This window comes from Morone saxatilis, unplaced genomic scaffold (assembly GCF_004916995.1).
Source record: "Morone saxatilis isolate NCDOM2014 unplaced genomic scaffold, NCSU_SB_2.0 Contig1, whole genome shotgun sequence".
In the NCBI taxonomy this organism is placed as follows: domain Eukaryota; kingdom Metazoa; phylum Chordata; class Actinopteri; family Moronidae; genus Morone; species Morone saxatilis.
Window position 1 is genome coordinate 9,399,304 of NW_023339651.1, and position 19,006 is coordinate 9,418,309.

At 41.6% G+C, this 19,006-nt stretch overlaps 1 protein-coding gene across 1 annotated transcript in view; it reads left to right on the forward strand.

The window, feature by feature from the left end:
- Positions 1 to 18,697, forward strand: part of kcnh4b (potassium voltage-gated channel, subfamily H (eag-related), member 4b) — a 39,916-nt gene extending 21,219 nt beyond the window's left edge. Inside the window, 13 exon segments of the mRNA XM_035666079.1 lie at positions 4,255 to 4,495; positions 5,412 to 5,569; positions 5,973 to 6,174; positions 6,859 to 7,053; positions 7,512 to 7,654; positions 7,657 to 7,713; positions 7,999 to 8,248; positions 8,337 to 8,551; positions 13,443 to 13,481; positions 14,158 to 14,540; positions 15,302 to 15,393; positions 16,191 to 16,267; positions 17,168 to 18,697. Of these exon segments, the coding sequence (XP_035521972.1) occupies positions 4,255 to 4,495; positions 5,412 to 5,569; positions 5,973 to 6,174; positions 6,859 to 7,053; positions 7,512 to 7,654; positions 7,657 to 7,713; positions 7,999 to 8,248; positions 8,337 to 8,551; positions 13,443 to 13,481; positions 14,158 to 14,540; positions 15,302 to 15,393; positions 16,191 to 16,267; positions 17,168 to 18,181 (3,066 nt within the window). The 3' untranslated portion in view covers positions 18,182 to 18,697.
- The last annotated feature ends 309 nt before the right edge of the window (positions 18,698 to 19,006 follow it).

The following is a 19,006-nucleotide window of genomic DNA, read 5'->3' on the forward strand; positions in this document are numbered from 1 at the left end:
TTCCTCTTTCTGGTTTTAGTTGCCTTCTTCCAATTCGGTTTATGTTGTTCTTATTTACTGCCCGCAGATTGGCCATTTACTGTCCTAGTTTTAATGTTTCAAGTTGTACGTTTATATCCTATTTTGTTTCTGGTTGATTTATTTAATAATGTTTCTCCCAACAGTTCCTGTCATCTTTGGTTAAGTTGTGTGTTTATATAATAAAATAAATAAAAATTGACATAACATAAATGGCAATAAGAAAATCACGTTGTTTAACCGATAATAGTGCCGTTTCACATAGGTTTGGCTTTACACCATCAGTTAACGTAAACCTGAAAAGATTTTCCACTCACACACGTCATTTCTTTGCGACACACTTTTCTCGGTCTCTCCACATCGCGCCGTTTCTCATTACACATCACATCATCCAGCTCACAAACACACACGCCGACGACGCCCTTTAACAAAAACACATATTCTTCATGTTTCTTGGGCACGATATGCAGCTGGAATCTTTTATATTATCTCACAACAGTGTCCAAACAAGAAGTATGTACATTCAATATATAAAAAAAAGATGAAGCAGAATAGGAATATAAAAATAAAAGAACATAAAATAAATCTGTAATATACAAAATCTTACACGCACAGAATATACAGTAGGAAAAATTAGCAACAACAACCGTAATTTATCTTGAGAGCAATAAATCAATAACAAAACTCACAAATAAACCAGAAGAAAAGCCATAATAACACACAAAAGAGAGGGAAAATAATATCAAAACACAAGTGGAAAATGAGTATACAAAAAGTAAAGATATAATAATAAAAAAAAATGTAAACAGTAAAGAATAAGAAAAATTAGAGATACTAGACAACAAGTAGCAACAAAAAGAGCAATATAAAGAAAGTTGAAAGACGAGATTTAGGGAGGGTAAGAGATACAAGATAAGGATTTATACAGAGAGTAAATATTACTAATTTTTTTATCTCTTACCCCTCATCCCTTTCCAGTGCACCTCAGTTTCCCTGTTTTTTAGCTTTAACCACCCTCCTCTTTCTCTGCTGCTTTTCTCAACTACGTTTTTCTCTCCTCTCCCATCTGTCCACTCTACCCCTCCAGTCAATGTTGCCTTCATCCCTCTGGATCCTGCGCTGCTTTTCCCCCATAATTGCTATCTGCCACTCTGTAGTCACTCTTCCTTTCCTTTCCTACTGCAGCCTCAAATATTAAAGCTCTCCAATCCCTCCAATACTAAATTTTATAAAGTTCCAATCAGCACAAAGTAAGTACAAATACATGTACCTGAATTGCAGGACTTAAATACTTGTTCTTCTTGCGTCCAACGCTTGTACAGGATTTCTTATAAAATTTTAATATAATATGATCATGTTGACCCATACAGCTCCCACCCTCAAGCAAGCGACAATAAAATAAAATGCTGTTTATGCCACAATAATCACCATCTCGTATCAATAACCAAGTTATTATATAATATCAACCTGAAACGTGCAGTTTTTCTGCATAATGAGTTTTACATTTGATCTTTAGGTATTTTTGAATGACATTTACCTGAGATTTGTAAATGCAGAGCTTTTAACTTCAATGATAAGCATTTACTTTCATGTAAAACTAAGCATTTTTTTTAAACTTACAGTAACAACTGGAATTCAAAAGTACTTCTACCATACTCTCTCCAACTGCCCAAATCCTCTCCACTCTGACTTCTTAATTTTTCCCATTCCTGTTCTCATCTTTTTTTCCACTTTTGTCTCTGTTTCTTTCTGCCTGTCCGTCTCTCAGTAGCAGTTAGCTAACAATGTGATCCTCTGCCTCCACACCACAGCCAGCCAGATCCACTCTGACTAGATCTCTATTTGTAGCCCATCGGCCTGCCAGGCAAAAAAGAAAAGGGGGGTGCTGTTTTGTTTTGTTGCGAAAACATAGTCGCATTCATATATCTTTAAATAGGAGCGCAGCCACACAAACATAGACAGAGATATCATTTACAAGTGAAAATCTGTTCCCTGATTTCAGAAGTTGCACATTTCCCCAGCACTTTGTGTACAATTATTTTTTTAAATGGTCTACCGCACGCTATATCACCTCCTTGAAAAACATGTTCAGCTTGAATTTTTCTCTTTCTCTAAAGGCTCCTTACCAAAACACAAACACCGACTAAGATGTTGTTTTGTCTGTTCAGGCAGTTTAGATGCTGTCAGCCCATGAGTGTATCAGCTACTGTAACCAATCCGTGGCACGCTGACAAGTCGCTCAAACTTGATTTCAAGTATTTCCCAGGGGAGAGCCACTCTTGCCTCTTTTCACTTTAATGCACTCGTCAAAGGGCTATGAAAGAAAAAAAGCAGTCCAGTCTGGAGGCGTTTTTTATGTTTTGATGCAAATACTTCTTTGACTTCCTGTGAAATACAGAGCTCTTATGGCCTGAGCTCTCACACTTTCTCTCAGTTTGTGTTTTGAATTAATGTTTATCTTAATCTAGTGTGGGAGATAACTGGACTGTGGGACTTGAAGATCATACTGTAAAACCTATAGTGTAGTGACAATCACGTGTTGTACACCTGCTGCTTTGTTGCTCAAGAATAATCACTTGGAGAAAAGTTAAGTTATATTTTGTGGTACACATTAAAGGTTGAGGATCCTCTGCAACAGTCTAGATTCTTTTGTCACTTGGTAATCCATGCGTATCCTCTTCCACATCAAGGACAGGCTTTTATCAGCGCTAAAGCCTAAAGGATGCTGGGAGATGTAGTTGGAACAGCAAGCTCTGGGCTACTGCGTGAGTTAATGAAGTGCGAAGACCAGCTGTAGCTGTGTGACATGCAGGCCCATGTGTCCCTGCAGTGTTGGGCTTTTCTTTTCTAATCATTTGGATGTGCTCGGCTGACCGCCTCGAGTGCCAAAGGTCGGCTGGGCGTCCTGACCTCGGTGATGTAAGGCAAATTAAAAAAACAGCCCGGCTTTTGCTGACATTACTTGAACTATCATCATGGCGGCCACAGCTGTTGATGACTGTCAGCAAGGTTCTTCCTCTAGATTTTCTACTGTGGTTACAAACGTAAGCCATGAAAACCAACTGACTGATGGTTACCGTGGTAAAACACGTATCTTTTGACAAGAAATTGTCCAGTGTCAAGCAGCCTTAATCAAATTGAACAGTTTGCTCCCAGTATAATACAAGATACTGACAGACATTTCACTGGGAACAATTTGAACGTGTTTCTTTTCCTTCATTCACACAGTGCAGTGGGTCATTCTGCTCTGGCATTTCTCTTCTTTCGGAAAAGGTTGTCAATTGTCTCCCAATTACTTTCAAATAGTCAGTCTATTCTCTTCAAGTCAACCAGGCAGCTTTGGACTCAGAGCCCTTACAAGGAAATCTCACGTTAAGACTTCATTAACCAGCCTCCTTGTTGCTTGCCCACACCTGTTTGTGAAGTAGCCACATTGTTCTCGGATGGATTACTGCTCATTTATCACCCCTTTCTGTTTCCCTCTCACCACTGTCAAAGATAATAGCTTCTCCTCCTGTCTCCTAAACATGGTTAAGGCTATTATGTGCCAAGTGCATGGCCCCATTTGGAGAGCTGCAGTCTCATTATGTGCCGAAATGGACTCCCCACCTCATCAGCAATAGCAATTCATACTTTCTGCAATTGGATTTTCTCAATAAAAAAATAAATGAGTGGAATGAATAAGTGACTTTCAAAAATAAAAGCAGTTCTAGTTCCCCTCATTTCCTTATAATAGCTCAACTGCCAATGTACTGTACCACCTGAGACTTAAAGCACTAATGGCATTTAGAGGGATGAAGTCAAGCCAAGGCTAAGTCATGTATGAAATTATCAGGGATCATTGTTGGTTATAAGTTTCCCCCTCACTGACCACAGACCTATTTCTGTCATTTTTTATTGTTAATGCATGGCCATTTAAAAGGTTTATCACTGTCTATAGGAGGCTGTCAAGAACCGATAACCAGCAGCATTAGCATATCTGTTTCACTTGAGTTGCCTGCCATGCTGAATCATCAGCGGTCAGAGCACTAGAGAGGGTGTTGACATTTACATTGTCTGTTTCTGCAAAATCTTGGCACTGCAATGACTGATCTGATTATCATTTATTTTCACAGCACTCCACCTCGTGACCATCTGGTTATCAAGTTATTCATTTATGCAGCTTGTGTTTTGTATATTTATCAACGTAAGGCTTTAAGCATGTGATCGACACTTAGTCTACCTGTTCTCTTACAGAGTATCATTGAGAAGCCCGTGATACCGGAGTACAAGGTGGCAGCAGTGCAGAAGTCGCGCTTCATTCTGCTCCACTACAGCGTGTCCAAAGCCCTGTGGGACTGGCTCACTCTGCTGGCCACCTTCTATCTGGCTGTCACCGTGCCCTACAACGTCAGCTTCACGCCGTACGATGACACCGTCACAGCTGCACGCTCCACCATCGTCAGCGACATTGTAGTGGAAATGCTCTTTATTATAGGTGAGGGTTAAAACAAGTTACTTTGCTCAACTAATTACTAGTTATGACCATCATCAAGCCAATTCTATCCACTGATTTTGAGGCTCATAATAATAGTCATGCATTCATTACATTTTCTATGCTGTGACATGAGATTTTTATCCAACATCTGTCCACTTTCTTACCACTCTTGCCACCTATGGCAACAGGGCAACAAGAGCAACCCAGGCGTTCTTTTTCCCAGAAAGTTCCCCCAGTTACAGGCAACCTCTTGTGGTCCCTTCAAGATGTCTTGTGTCTCTGCAGGGACTCCACCCAGGTGGTAATGCCTGGTTAACCTCAAAAGGGAAGCACCCAAGGGATGAACTGTGGTGGCTCATCTCAAAATAAGACATGCTAGCAAAAAACCATTCAGGGAATTTGATATATTGGAGAGGAGGTGTCCAACATTTTTAATTTTGATGATTTTTACAGCTAACACTGCTTTGCACATTGCTATGTGCGCTTTCTCAAATTTGGAAATACACTTTTGCCACCATCATTATTATCATCTTAGCTTCTGTTAACTTCTCCTAACTGAAATTCATCATTTCATTATCTCTGCAAATATTGACAGCTTGGATGACAGATGAGGTTTTGCTTCATCAGACACACACCCAGAGGTCTGCCTGTTATGTGCTAGCAACAGTCTGACACTAGGGTTAGATGATTTGTCTAACAAACTCACTGATCCATATGGATGCCTTAAAACAATGACATATTCCAGCTGTGTACATCACATACAGGTGAGCCACTGGTGACACTTCTTTCCTCACTGCATACAAATCAGTTTCATTTTCTAACTCAGTCAGCTTAAATGCAACTATGAAATGACTATACCACCTTACTTCAGGCTTACTCGAGAAAAAGAATTACCCTTCAACCTTTGTATTTGCAGACATTATCCTGAACTTCTGCACCACCTTTGTGAGCCACTCAGGGCAGGTGGTGTGTGACTCGCACTCCATTTGCGTTCACTACGCCACCACCTGGTTCTTTGTGGACCTGGTGGCCGCTCTGCCCTTTGACCTACTGTATACCTTCAACATCACAGTGGTGAGTACAACTGGCCAATAACATGTCCAGCCTTCTTTTTATTCATTGCCCTGCCATCCATGACTGCTGACATAGGCAGTTAGATAACTATTCATAATACACAGCAGTTTGCATTAAATGTACAACCTTTAGAAATACAGTAAATTGCAGCCGTTGCCACTTCCTGCCTGCCTGGTGTGACGGGACGTGCGCTCTCAGTCAAGTTAGTGAATTATGCGTCATACCAGGAATGAGTTTGTTTGGGATGCGAAAATCTGTCGCTGCTTGTCCAAGCTGTTATATTCAGCTATGTATATTCAGTATATGTACAGCCAAAGTTTCCAGATATAACAAAGCAGAGGGATTCGCTTTCTCACTCCTTTTCCCCATCAATATGCCCCCAATATTTGTTTTTCCTCTTCAGAACCCCTTGATCCAACTGTTCAAGACTGTACGCCTGCTGCGCCTCCTTCGTCTTCTTCAGAAGTTGGATCGCTACTCCCAGTACAGCACCATGGTGCTGACCTTACTAATGTCTGCGTTTGCCCTGCTGGCACACTGGATGGCCTGCATCTGGTATATGATTGGAATCATGGAGATAACGTACTATGAGACCACGAACATTGGTGAGTCTGATTTTGATCAAGCGTTGCTGAAGCTGCTGAAGTATGAAGGTCAGGGCGTGTGTTTCGTCTAGCAAGAGCGAGAACATATTATTTCTTGTCAGTGTAAAGGATACATGGAGTAATAGTTAAAACTGATTTTTACCATGTGCCATCATAAATCTAATATTTTATTTAACTGCTCATTTCATAACTTAAGCACAGTGCTGACTATATAGATTTGATTCAGTTTCCATAGGTGATGTGTAAGTCAGTTGGTTCCTTTTTAAAAAGGCAAATATTCCAACAAATAAGACCATAGACTAGGTTTTGCCAACACAGTGAGTAGACATTTGTTGTGTCCCCACTCAGCTTTAAATACTTATGTCTCACCTATTGGGATGTCTAGCTCAGTGGTGAGATGCTGGCAAACACCATACTCTGGCACTCTAATGAGGACTGTCTGCAACCAGATCAAAAGCCGATATAAACAATTTGACATGGAGAACAATAAAAACCCATAATCAAGAACTGACTGTGATATAAAGAACAATTAAACACCTGGTCCAGTCTGCTGTGCAATGTGTGTGTGTGTGTGTGTGCATCATTTCCAGTCAGTATATACTGTGTATATATATATATAACATAGTTAACTAAATCTTTATGACATTTTTCTCTCATGCTCTCTCTCATGCCTTCTCATTCAAGGGTGGCTCCATGAGCTGGGCAAACGTCTGGAGAAGCCCTACATCAACAGCACGATGGGCGGCCCGACAGTATACAGCTCCTACATCGCTGCCCTTTACTTTACCCTCAGCAGCCTGACCAGTGTGGGCTTTGGCAATGTCTGCGCCAACACCGATGCTGAGAAGATCTTCTCCATCTGCGCCATGCTCGTTGGCGGTATGTCTGACACCAGGGTACATTCTCCCTCTGGTGTCCTGGCATAACAGTGCCTCTCTTCGACACGCCGTAGCTTGTTGACATCTTTATGAACCATTAAACAGATTATTTAAGCTGAGGTGGCAATTATTGGTTCAACAACCCAGAAGATAATTATTGTGTTTATATATTTCTTTTCAGACTGCTAGTCAGAACAGGATCGGTAAATGACTATTGCCCCTGTGTGGATCAATAAGTAAAGTATCAGTAACAAGTGTAACAATATAGAATTATTATTTTAAAGCAGTGGAAGGAGAAGAAAAGTACATTTTTATTTTGTTACAGGTTAACCCATTCAATTTGTGGCTGAAAGAAACAGCCTTTAGAATGAAATGCCAGACTGTATTATTTTTACCAAATATTCAGGCTATAAACTATAATTTACTGTCTTCCATGCTGTTTGGTTGCGTCTCACACAGCGCTAATGTACGCCCTGGTCTTCGGTAACGTGACGGCCATCATCCAGCGTCTGTACTCACGACGTTCTATGTACCACACACGCATGAAGGACCTGAAGGACTTCATCCGTGTCAACCGTCTCTCCCAGCAGCTCAAAACAACGTTATGCTGGAGTACTTCCAGACCACATGGTCTGTCAACAATGGTATAGATGCTAACGAGGTAGGGGTCCCTTTCATTATTGTTGTCACTTAATACTTTTGTAATGATGGTGTCTGCCCTCAGTAAACTTCAGTGCAATGTTTAGATAACATTTAAAATCTGTTCTACGATCCACTCACAACCCTTTGCAGCTGTAGTTGTTTATGATCGTTCACAACACTTGGCCGCCTGAACACCAGCAATTGACATCTTGAAATTCAAAAGAGGGTTACTGGTGGCGACACAGTCCATTCCCTAATTACCAATCAGTGTCACACCTCATTACATCTGTCACACATCCCCCAGCTCCTACACGACTTCCCTGACGAGCTGGCGCGCGACATCGCCATGCATCTGAGATAAGGACATCTCCAGCTGCCGGTCTTTAAGGGGGCCAGTCGTTGCTGCCTGCGCTTGCTCTCCCTCCATATACAAAGCTACTTCTGTGTCCATGGGGAGTACCTCATCCGTCAAGGCGATGTGCTGCATGCCAACTACTTCGTCTGCTCCGGGTCTCTGGAGGTGCTGAAAGACTGCATGGTGCTGGCAATATTAGGTTTGTGTGGACTTTTAGCATCATATTTAAGGTTTTAATTTAGCACAATAGGGAGCTAGAAAGTTCAGGTATATTGTTTTGATTTCAGGAAAAGGGGACCTGATTGGGTCTGATCTGCCTATAACAGACCAGGTGATCAAGACCAATGCCGATGTGAAGGCGCTGACCTACTGTGACCTCCAGTATATCAGTGTGCGAGGCCTGGGAGAAGTGCTGGGACTCTACCCTGAGTACGCCAGTGTGTTCACCTCCGACATCCACAACAACCTCACCTACAACCTGCGGGAGGGCAGTCAGGACGAGGTACTAAATATATACACTTGCATACCAAAAACGTTGGCATTGGTTATGGTTCCTTTTTTCACAGTCATCTATTTAAAATGTTATATACTTTACAAAAACTTTGATTCAGTATGCTTAAAACTGAGCCTACCAACCCACAAACCCTCCACCCACTGTCTTACTCAGTAAATAAGGATAAAATGATGAAGAAAGTAGTGTTGATGCTTTCTAGCCAAATGGGGCTGTTATTAGTGGAGAAGCTAGAATTTTTTTTCCACTTCTGCAATGGATATTAACCTCTATGATGTTAAACTTTGGTGCAAAAGAGTCAAGAAATAGTCAAAGCTAATTTTACACACTGGTCCTTTAAAATCTTCTCTTATTATACATGTATCTGTTGATCCTGTTTACTCCCTAAAGTGGACCCAGATATCTGATTGTTTTAACATTGTTGTTGTGTCGTTTGACATCAATAGATGTATGTGTTGTAGTTCCATTTTACGTTGCATCTCAGAAGAACCTCACTGTTTCCCCCTACATTTGTCTGACCGTGGAATAGAGCAGATAACACATTTGTGCCCCCTAAGGTGCCTTTGTCACTCTCCTTGACACTTGTTCTATCACAGTGACCAAAGGGCTGTTGGTGGCTTGATTGTCACACCAATTACCATGCGTGGGTGCCACTGTCAGGCAGCCGTATCGCTTGCCTGTTGCCACCCCAAAGCACAGCAGGATGACATTACACCCAGACACTGACCTCCTCTCTCAGTGCTGCCTGTTACCCCTAACAGTTATTTAAGAAAGCATTACGTAAGGCAAGACAATCCTCCATCTGTGGGGAAAATGCACCTGTTGATGTTACACATATAGGCATGTTTTTCAAGTTATAAAATCTGTTTGAAGATGCACCTTGAAACCTACAATTGATTAATTTAATGAATTACAGAAACAGTGCAACACAAGTTCAATGGCTGTTTAGCATGGCATTGTGTTGAACCGTATGATCAAAACAAATTAATGCCAAGATGTCTTTGATGTGTGACTGACAAAACTGACAAAGCTCCCCAAGGACTTTCCCAATCTCATCCTTATTGTCAGTCTCAAACATTTTGTACTTGCTTCAAGCATTCTACTTGGTTCCCACAGGCCTCTCCTATTGTTTGAAGGTTTTGGTTGCTCATTAGTTCGGTTCGTTTGGTTTGGAACATGAAGGACAGGACATCTGTGCTGGCCGTGTTAATTACCGGATGTCTTTTTGTCAGTCATGCTGCGGGAAAACGGCTTCAACTGTATTAATGAGGGATTCAAAAACAGAATCATAGATCAAATTTGGCTCCTTAATGAAACCCTAAAAGCTAAGTTAACTATTGTGATTGTGTCTGTAAACAAAGAATTTTAATATAAATATAGCCATATACATACTTACATTAAAAGAGTTGCTACAGTCTTTAATTCTGAAACAAGTTGTCTCTGGGGTGTGGCTGATCACAAGTACTTGCTTACTACTTCTCTCACACCATCTGTTCAGAGTTTATGCTCAAGCACAAAGCCGGAGCACTGGCTCCCCCCTGACAGGATGAAGGAGTGCTCAGCTACCTGGCCGAGCTGCTAGGTCCCACAGACTCCTGACACTCTCTCTCTCACACACACACACACACAACCCATACAGTCGTACTGGTCTTATCTACATCCTCACAGTGGGTGGTTTGAGGTGGGAGTTGGTGTATGATTGGAGGTCCATTTACACATGAGAGATACTTAGAGAATTATGCTGACTCTACAGCAATCAGTCGGTTAAAATACTGCCAAAGAAACAGATTGTGGGAATGCCTGTTACAGTATAAGGTATCCAAATGGGACTAATTTATCTTGTCTAAAAGGAAAAATCCCAGACTGCCAGATGGAAAATGAGGATTTTTTGTTGTCAACTCTATAATTCAATTTAAACTTGTATTGCAGTGGTGTCATTTAAATTCTTTTTAATAAGTTTTGAGAGAGAAGATACACGTTGTAATGCTTTGTTTTTGTAAACACACAAACAGAGACAAAAAAGTAGTTTTTTTGACATTGTAATATTGAAGAACCCTTTATCTTTATGATTGTAGCTGAGTGTCTTATTTGGAGCAACTCAAATAAGTTGAAAACCTTCTAATAATGCAAGAAACACTACACATTGGAATTGTTTTTTAAAGCAGCTATAATTTATAATGACATTATCTATTTATTATGAATTATCAGCTGAATCCCTCTGCTTCATGGAGCTTTACAGTGAGCTGTTTTTTAGGCCGCAGCATGCAGCTGTTTCCAGTGAAAACGCACTAGGAACCCACTGAACATCACTACCACTGGCACCAGCACCAAACATCAGACAAACACAGTTAGCACCTGGCTGGTGAACATAGTTGAGCATTTAGCAGCTAAAGAGTCAGGTATTTCCATCAGGGATTGGTAAAGACCAAGATAAATGCTAATGTTGCTCTGTGACTGCTGGATGTTTAAATACCTGTTTGCTAACAAGTTCCATATATTTTATTCCAAAATAATGATATGTCAATGTTGTGTTAACATCACTTGTTTCTGCTGCTCCCAAGTGGTCAACAATCTGTTATTGCAAAATTAAGGTCAGGTTGAATGATGTTGTATGCACTCGTGCAAAGACCTGTTAGGAGCATGGCTTAGTTGTTAAGGTAGGTGAGTTTCGAGAGATAAAGAGAGACTGTACTTTCCTGGGCAGGGTGGGAAGGTCATTCCACCACCAGGGAGCCAGCACTGAGTCCAAATATGTTGGACTATAATGACCATGTCGCCACAGGGAGAGTTAAGTAGTCAGTAGTCATGGAGTGTGAAGAACAAGCTGGTCGGTCAGGAGTTATTGGAATGAAACCCCCTTCGGAGCCTCGTATGACAACAGTTGAACAAAGTTGATGAAGGCAGCCACTGGTAACCAGTGGTGGGAGTGCACAAAAACAAAAAGCCAGAGACAGGATGAGCTCAGTGTGTTTTTGACATGTTGGATGGGATAACAATACCAACCAGGAGTGGGCTGAAGGAGAACAGAAAATAGATGACAAAAAAATGTCACATCTACTGTTCCAGGTGGGCTTTCTCCCAGATTATTCACCAGCATCACTTTCTAAATACATTTGCTCAACTACACTTATTTTTCTACCTATAACACTTGGTTTTAGGAGGTTGTTCATATGGTTTTGGGGTTTTGTGAGGCCACAAGTCATGTCATCACGTAAACATCCCCCATAGTTTGCTGATTATTCAAAAGACAAGTGCATTTTATACAAAAAACCAAACATGCTATATAGAGTCCTGCCTGTATATTGGTCAGCCTAAATCCTCACATTGCCCATTTTTCCTGTTTCTAAGACATCAACTTTGAGGACAAAATGTTAATTTGCTGCCTAATATATCCCACCCGCTGACACGTGTCATGATAACCAGATAATCAGTGTTATTCACTTCACCTGTCAGTGATCATAATGTTATGGTTGGTCAGGGTATAATGCAAATAGTCTTATAGTTTGTACAGTACTGATGCTTTAATTTTTTAGTGTTCCTTTATAGAATTGGTTGACAATGTATACGTATACTATATGTTAATTATTTAACATGTTAAAAATATTTCACTTAAAGCAGCCTTCTGGGTAGCTTTGCATAGTCGTATCAGTGCAGTCTATTTTCATTTCAGCTCGAAAATTCACTGTATCAGCCACCATTTCGGAAATCTGTGATTTTTTTTCCTCTAAAACTGTCTTTGGTCTCAAACAACCCATATCTGTCGGGCTCTAATACTCACTACTAACATATACAAAACACTTCTCATTTGTGACTCAAGTGACTACAATGACCTTGTAAGAAACGTATGTTCTTGTAAAAAGGCAAACATGTGCACACACAAGATAGCACACTAGTGAGTGAAAGAAAAAGGTCTCTCAGTTCAGTCTCTCCAAACCCACTTTACTATGTGGGACACTTGTGGCATCAGTGCCCCATTAATTGATACTGATGTTCAATTAACGTCATTTGGCACCAATATTTCTCACCGGCTAGTTAATCATTCCATGTTGCTCCAGGGTTAGTTTTCCTTATGAGGAGGATTTGTCTCTTGAATAGACTCCCACATCTTCACAGCTAGGGTTATATTTTTGCCTCAATTGCCTTTTAGTGGGGATGATTTTTAAACTCATCGTATTGTGCTTCAATGAAGGATTAAATTTAATGTGTAGTCTCAGTGAATTGGCTTCATGTGTCAAAAATCATTACTGGCACTATACCGGTATGTGACAGACTGTGGCTTGCATTGTCACATTAAGCCATGTTGTCAGGAGCACATTTTTCACACATGAGGGAAGACTTCACACTACCACAGTTTTATTTGCCATCCAGCTGGAGATTATGGCAAATTGCTATTCACACAACAGCAGAAAGACAAACTTTTGCTGGAATCTCTCTGCAATCAAGTGTAGAAAAAGGACTTTAAAAAATACTTTATTACTCGCCAAGGTCATTTAGAATAGAAGCAAAAGGGGAAAGAGTTCATGTGGATAGAAGAGTGAATAACAAATTAGAATTTTGCACAGTTTTGTAAATGCAAAGCCAGAAATGAAATGAATTAAAGGTTCCCTGTGGAGGTTTTGACCTCTATGGAGCAAGGAAAGGAAAATTGGCTTTGCAAATGTTATGTGAGGAAGTAAATGCACTTAATACGTTTGTTAGTCCTCATGGATACACTCGATGCATTCGGGTGAGTAACACTGAATGTTCACATAATTGTTTGCTTACAGGAAAACTTCACAGGGCACTTCTAATTTCCAAAGGTGTAATAAGGAGGATATAAAGTTGAATAAATACATGAGGCTGTGTCTTTTGTAATCCTCGATGCTTGTTTTTGTTCCTGCAGGGCCACAGCAGGTTCTCAAGGTCCCCCAGGCTTTCTCACGTGAGTTCAGTTCAGCCTCCTTCTTTCAGTGGTATTATTCATTTTCTTTAACATTCTTGTAAGTTATAATAAAAGTCTGTTTTTGAATGTTATTAGAGCAGGCAGGGCCACAACACAGTTGCTGTGAGGGGTGTTTATTTGTATCATTCATATCAATTCCTGGTTTTTAGCAGGCTTGTGTCTGATTTTTCAAGGTAAAACCCCCGTATTTTTCTGGGACATACTGTATTGCTAGTGAGTACCAAGGGAGGGTTTGTGCAAGGACTTCCCCTACAGGTCGAAACTCATTTGGAACAGAAAGAGCAGCTCAGTCCCCAGAGTTAGCTCGCTAACTGGGTCAGTAGCTCTCCTAATGGGAAACCTTATGTCTCACTATGTACTGTATCCTGTATGGCCCACCTTATTTTTCTACTATTAAATACTGTTTACAGTGCTCGCTTGGTCTGATATTAAAAGTTGAATTTAATGTAAAACCAGTTGTTTTTACTCACAAACAGGCAGCTTGTGGTTAGAGTGTTAAATATTTGCGACAGGATTAAAGTAATGTAATTAAAATATCATAAAGAGCTTTTAAAATAAATAAGGTTATTATGTGCTAGATTACTCATAAAATCACCCTTCATTAGTGAAAATTGTACAGTTTTTAATGCTGCATGTTGTATTTGCTGTGTTGTAGGAACCCAGGCTCTCCTCCATCGTGGAAACAAAGGGGGATGACCCTGATGACACCTTCCACCTCTCTCCAGCGACCCGCTCCCGTCGCAACCTCCTGCTGCCCAGCTTCAGCAGCCCCGTTCGCCGTACCTCCCTGGGAAACCTGCTGGGGGATGAGCTGCGGCAGTTCAACGCCCTGCGACGCTGCCGTTCACCAAACCTCAGTCGTGGCCTCCACGGGCAGGGCTCGTCCCCTCAGCCACCGTCAAAAAAAGAGCACAGCACCCCTACAGCCACCCCAGCTTCAACATCTTCAGCCCAGGGAGAGTCAGGGGCTGAGCAAAAGCCTTCAAAGCTGCTTATCCCAACTGTCACCTGCTTTGGACCCCCAGATCTTAGTCCCAGGTATTGTGAAACCTATTATCAAATACCTGATAAATGTCTAAATTAAATAATTGAATGACCCCCCATCCAATTAAATACTGTGTAGTTTTTGATAGTGGAAGCAGTCCCTTCACACTATTGTGTGTGTCAAAATGATCATACAGTAGCTTCAACATCTGGCACAGCACCTAAAATGTGTATCCACTGTAAAACTACTCTACCATTGGCCTTCATGCCACTTTTTCTGTGTGTTTGTTATGGTCCAATCTGCCCGTTGTCAAACAGTCCCCCTTCTACTTCATGTCTTTCTTTTCATTTCAGTCTGACAGACATATCATTTTGTCAACTGTCTAGTTATGATAGCCTTAGAGTGTCTGAGATTATGTAATTTGGGTGCTGCAGTAATAGACACTTAAAGTCATGCTACAAAAACCTGCATCATCCACTTAATGTAAATGGAGTGTATTTGCATTGCATATTTCAACAATGTCACTGCATTTCATTACCACAGCACCTTATCCTTCTGCCCCAACCATCTGTATTCATAATGTATCCCTAAGTCATCCAGTAAGTTCTAGATATGGGTAAGTGCTGGTTCATAGAGCTCAGGTGTCCGCCCCTCCAGACTGGGCTCTTCTCCTCATGTTCAAACCCACATGGGCCTCTGCCAGCAGCAGCTCTCATGGCACATTCCTGGGTTGTCTGCTGGCTCCGATGATAATTGAAAAAGCTCTACTGTTACATTAACTCCAGCTTCCCTCCTCTTCACCCCTCCCCGCCAGGGTTGTAGACGGCATCGAAGACAATGGACACACGTTCCATTTCAACGTGGAGCACAGCAGGCCTAAGGCCAGTACAGGAGGCACCACCCAAGGTAAGCCAAACCGCCACCAGCTGCGTGAGTCACCTGGGTGCCAGATGGCTGGAGGTAAACTCAAGAGTTCAAACAGCGGCTACAACAATGCAGCGCTGCCTCCTTCTGGGGAAATATGAGAGCGCACAGGAGTGAAATGACAGCCAGGTGTCTGAAGAGTCAGAGAACATGTTAAGAGACTGCAGAGGTCAAAGCAGGGAACAGATCGTCTGACGTGAGCTTTCACTGACGATTATTCTGGGATGAGTATCCAATTCAGTTCAGCTGAAGTCCTACTAATTTACTTTAGTATAATGAGTGATTTGACAACAGAGATGCACAACACAGAACACAGTAGCAATCTAAATGGAAAAAGAAGAGTTTTTTTGTTGTTCTGGCCATCCTACAGCACCTCCTAGAGGATTCCTTGTGTTTTGCTTATCTCGTTTCATGTTTGTGCTTCATTGATTCCACACAGTTGCTCATGTGGTCTGTTTACTGTCATATTGCTCCAGTTTAAAGTCACCACAAGCTTCCCTCTTATGGATTAACATACTGGAGCAACATCATCGAGTCAAGACCGTTTCTTAAGATAGATAGACATAAGCATAGACATAATATTATGTATTATATATTCACACTATTCAATGCAATAGCTCTTCAGTATCTTACATAATATTTTTGACGTATATCATAGTAAATTAATTTGGTGTCATAATTTTGTTTCATATTTATATTGATAAATCCTCTCAGTGGTGTTCCTGAGTTGTGTGTTACTGAATCAGCTACTTAATGTTTTCTCCTCCTCATTTCTCCAGACTCCACACAGGCTAATGTCACTCTGCTGCTGGAGACGGAGGAGGTCAGACAGAGCATCAGTCAACTCAACCAAAAGGTAAGGTACAGCCCCTCAACCCAAATTAAGACAGATTGGACTAAATATAATGTAGAATCGGCTCTGTGTCCTTTTCATCATTCCCTCTGGCTCCTGTCTGTTAAGTATTTCAGATAGACTGAATATGAAATACAGGAAGAATTAATTGAGTTCCTGTTTTCAGCGCAGACAAACTAAATAAACCGAAATTCACATGCTTTCTTCATAGATGCATTCCTGGCATTCTCATTCAATAATCAGCCATGGCTGTACATCTACAGGAAGAAATATCCACTTAGTAGACTCACTTTCTGCCATGTATCTGTCCCTGCACTATAAATTTGAATGCAAATAGAGCGAAAGCAGGTGCAGCGAGAGGATCCAGATGGGCCCAGGTAGGTACTGTCTGACGTCGATATTAATTAATCAGCAGGGCACTCTCTGCAATGCAGAGGATAGTCGGGAGTGCTGACTCGACAAAAGAAAAAAAAAAAATTTGATGACAACCTTGCTCTACTTGGGGCCCTTCTCTGGCCCCCTTTGCCTCTTGTTTCGCTCCCTTCTTCCCAGTTTCTGTCTACTTTCTTGCCTATTTGCGTCAGTTACCTCAGTCTTTGTCCCTCTGGATTTCAGTACTGCATAAGAAGCTATTTCTTAGAGTCACAGAAAGGATTATGAATTGTTTGGTTCTCCTTTGGGAGGTCATCAGAAAATTATATCTGAACACAGGTCCGAGATTAAACCTTAAGATAGAAGCTGATTAATTTGTCACTCTGTGCTGGGGACTTAATTGGGCAGAACTGGTTTTTATTTAAGCTGTACAACGTTTGTTCAGTGTAATAATAGAATATGCAAGGCAGACTAGAATATGCTCCAAGTCTTTTAAATGTCATGACTAAACTGTGTGCACTCTCTACCCAGATGGGCACATTAAACCAGGAAGTATCTGAGCTCACCAAGGGCCTGCACCACATGATGCACCTCCTCCAGGCCCACGTATCTGTGCAACACTACAAAGCCTCCCTCCCCTCATACCCATATGGCGTCCAAATGGTGTCAAGCCCTCCTACAGCCCCCAACACTGGTATGCCCTTTAACCTAGCTTCAACCTACCACGTCCACAACGATCCTGGGAGTCATGAAGGCCACGGCCACCAAAGCATCCTACCCGCTGGTCACTGGAGCTACAGTGCAGCTGCTGAAACCCAGACAGAGATCCACCACCGGCCTCAATCCTCTAGTCCACCTGCTAACTCCTGTCCGACCCTGTCTGTAAACTCTGCACCCAGGTTAGGCCCGTGTCATGGCTCTGAGAGCGTGACCGCACATCTGTGGAGCAGCTCGTCTCTACTTAACGTCAGCCCAGGCTTCCAGGGTGGAAGTCCAGGCCTTGCACCTCATGCTGGACATGAAGACTCTGACATCAGACCTCTCAGTGCTAGCCCAACCGCCATCAGCCAGTCCCAGCCCACTTTGTGCCTGCAGCCTCCCAGCGATAGTGATGAATACTCTTGCCTTTTGTCCAGTGCCCCTACAAGTACGTCCACACACAGCCTGCTGGACTCGCCACCCAGTTCTTACCCTGAGGACATTTGTGTTCTTATGTCCACCACAGCATCTCATAATCTGAACCAGGACACCTCCATCTTCCAAATCGAGGACTCAATCCACCCTATGTCTGCCTCTCCACCCACATTGACAGGCCAACCTCGCGGATCCTCCCTGGATTCGGGATCACCTCGATCAGAAGCTCTGGACCCCCACCTTCCACTGGGCGACCCATCTGCCATAGAACACACCAGTCTGGAGTGCCTACTGGGAAACGGGGGCTCTATGGAGAGCAGGGACAGTGAAAGCGCATCATCGCGAAGGTCCAGCATTGGCGTCCAGACTCAGAGCACAGAGCAGTCGTGGTGTCTGGACCTCACAGATTAAACTGTGCATGTTTCGGGGGCAGACTCACTGACTCTAGTTAATAACTCTAGTTAACAACAGAGTTAATAACTCTAGTTATTAACTAACATGCAACTTCTGACAGTATTTAAAGAGACTCAGCTGGAGATTGTCAATGTGTGCTGTATTTCCCCCTCTTAAGTCCTGGGCTCTCATATTTGTCAAACTCCACGCAATTTTCACCATTTCTATGCAAGAGCATGTAATTTGTGCATTATTTTGGCTTTATTGAAGTGTGTCTTTTTAAAGAAAAAAAAAAAGTTCCACATCTGTGGCTTCCAGTATATACTGTATATTTTTTCCAACATCCTCAGAGCAATTTGCAGTGGATAATACCTGTTACCTCCTTGCATGGTAAAGTTGTTTATTCTTTTTCCTAAGGAAAAGGTTTTCAAATCAATGTGTAAGCATTCTACATGACAACCTGTTGATTGTGTACACAGATACTGTATTTGTAAGGCAGACAGGTCCGAGTAGCTGGATGTTTAAATATACAGAGGAACAGAAATTACACATGCTTCATCTTGCATATAGGGAATAGAGTATGTACATCACACAGCATAGATTGTTTATTGTTTTCAATTGAATGTTTTTGTCAGTTCAGCCTTTTTGATTTATAATTCCACTGAACATCTGCAGTTGTGCTCTCTTAAAGATCCTCCAGGAGATGTGAATAAATGTCCTATTTTTCCTTCAACAAGGCATTAAAGGTAGCGCTGTTTAATTGCTCTCTCCACAATAAAACACTTAATTAATAAATAAATAAAAGCTTGAACAATTATTTCTCAATGATTTACAATTCTATAA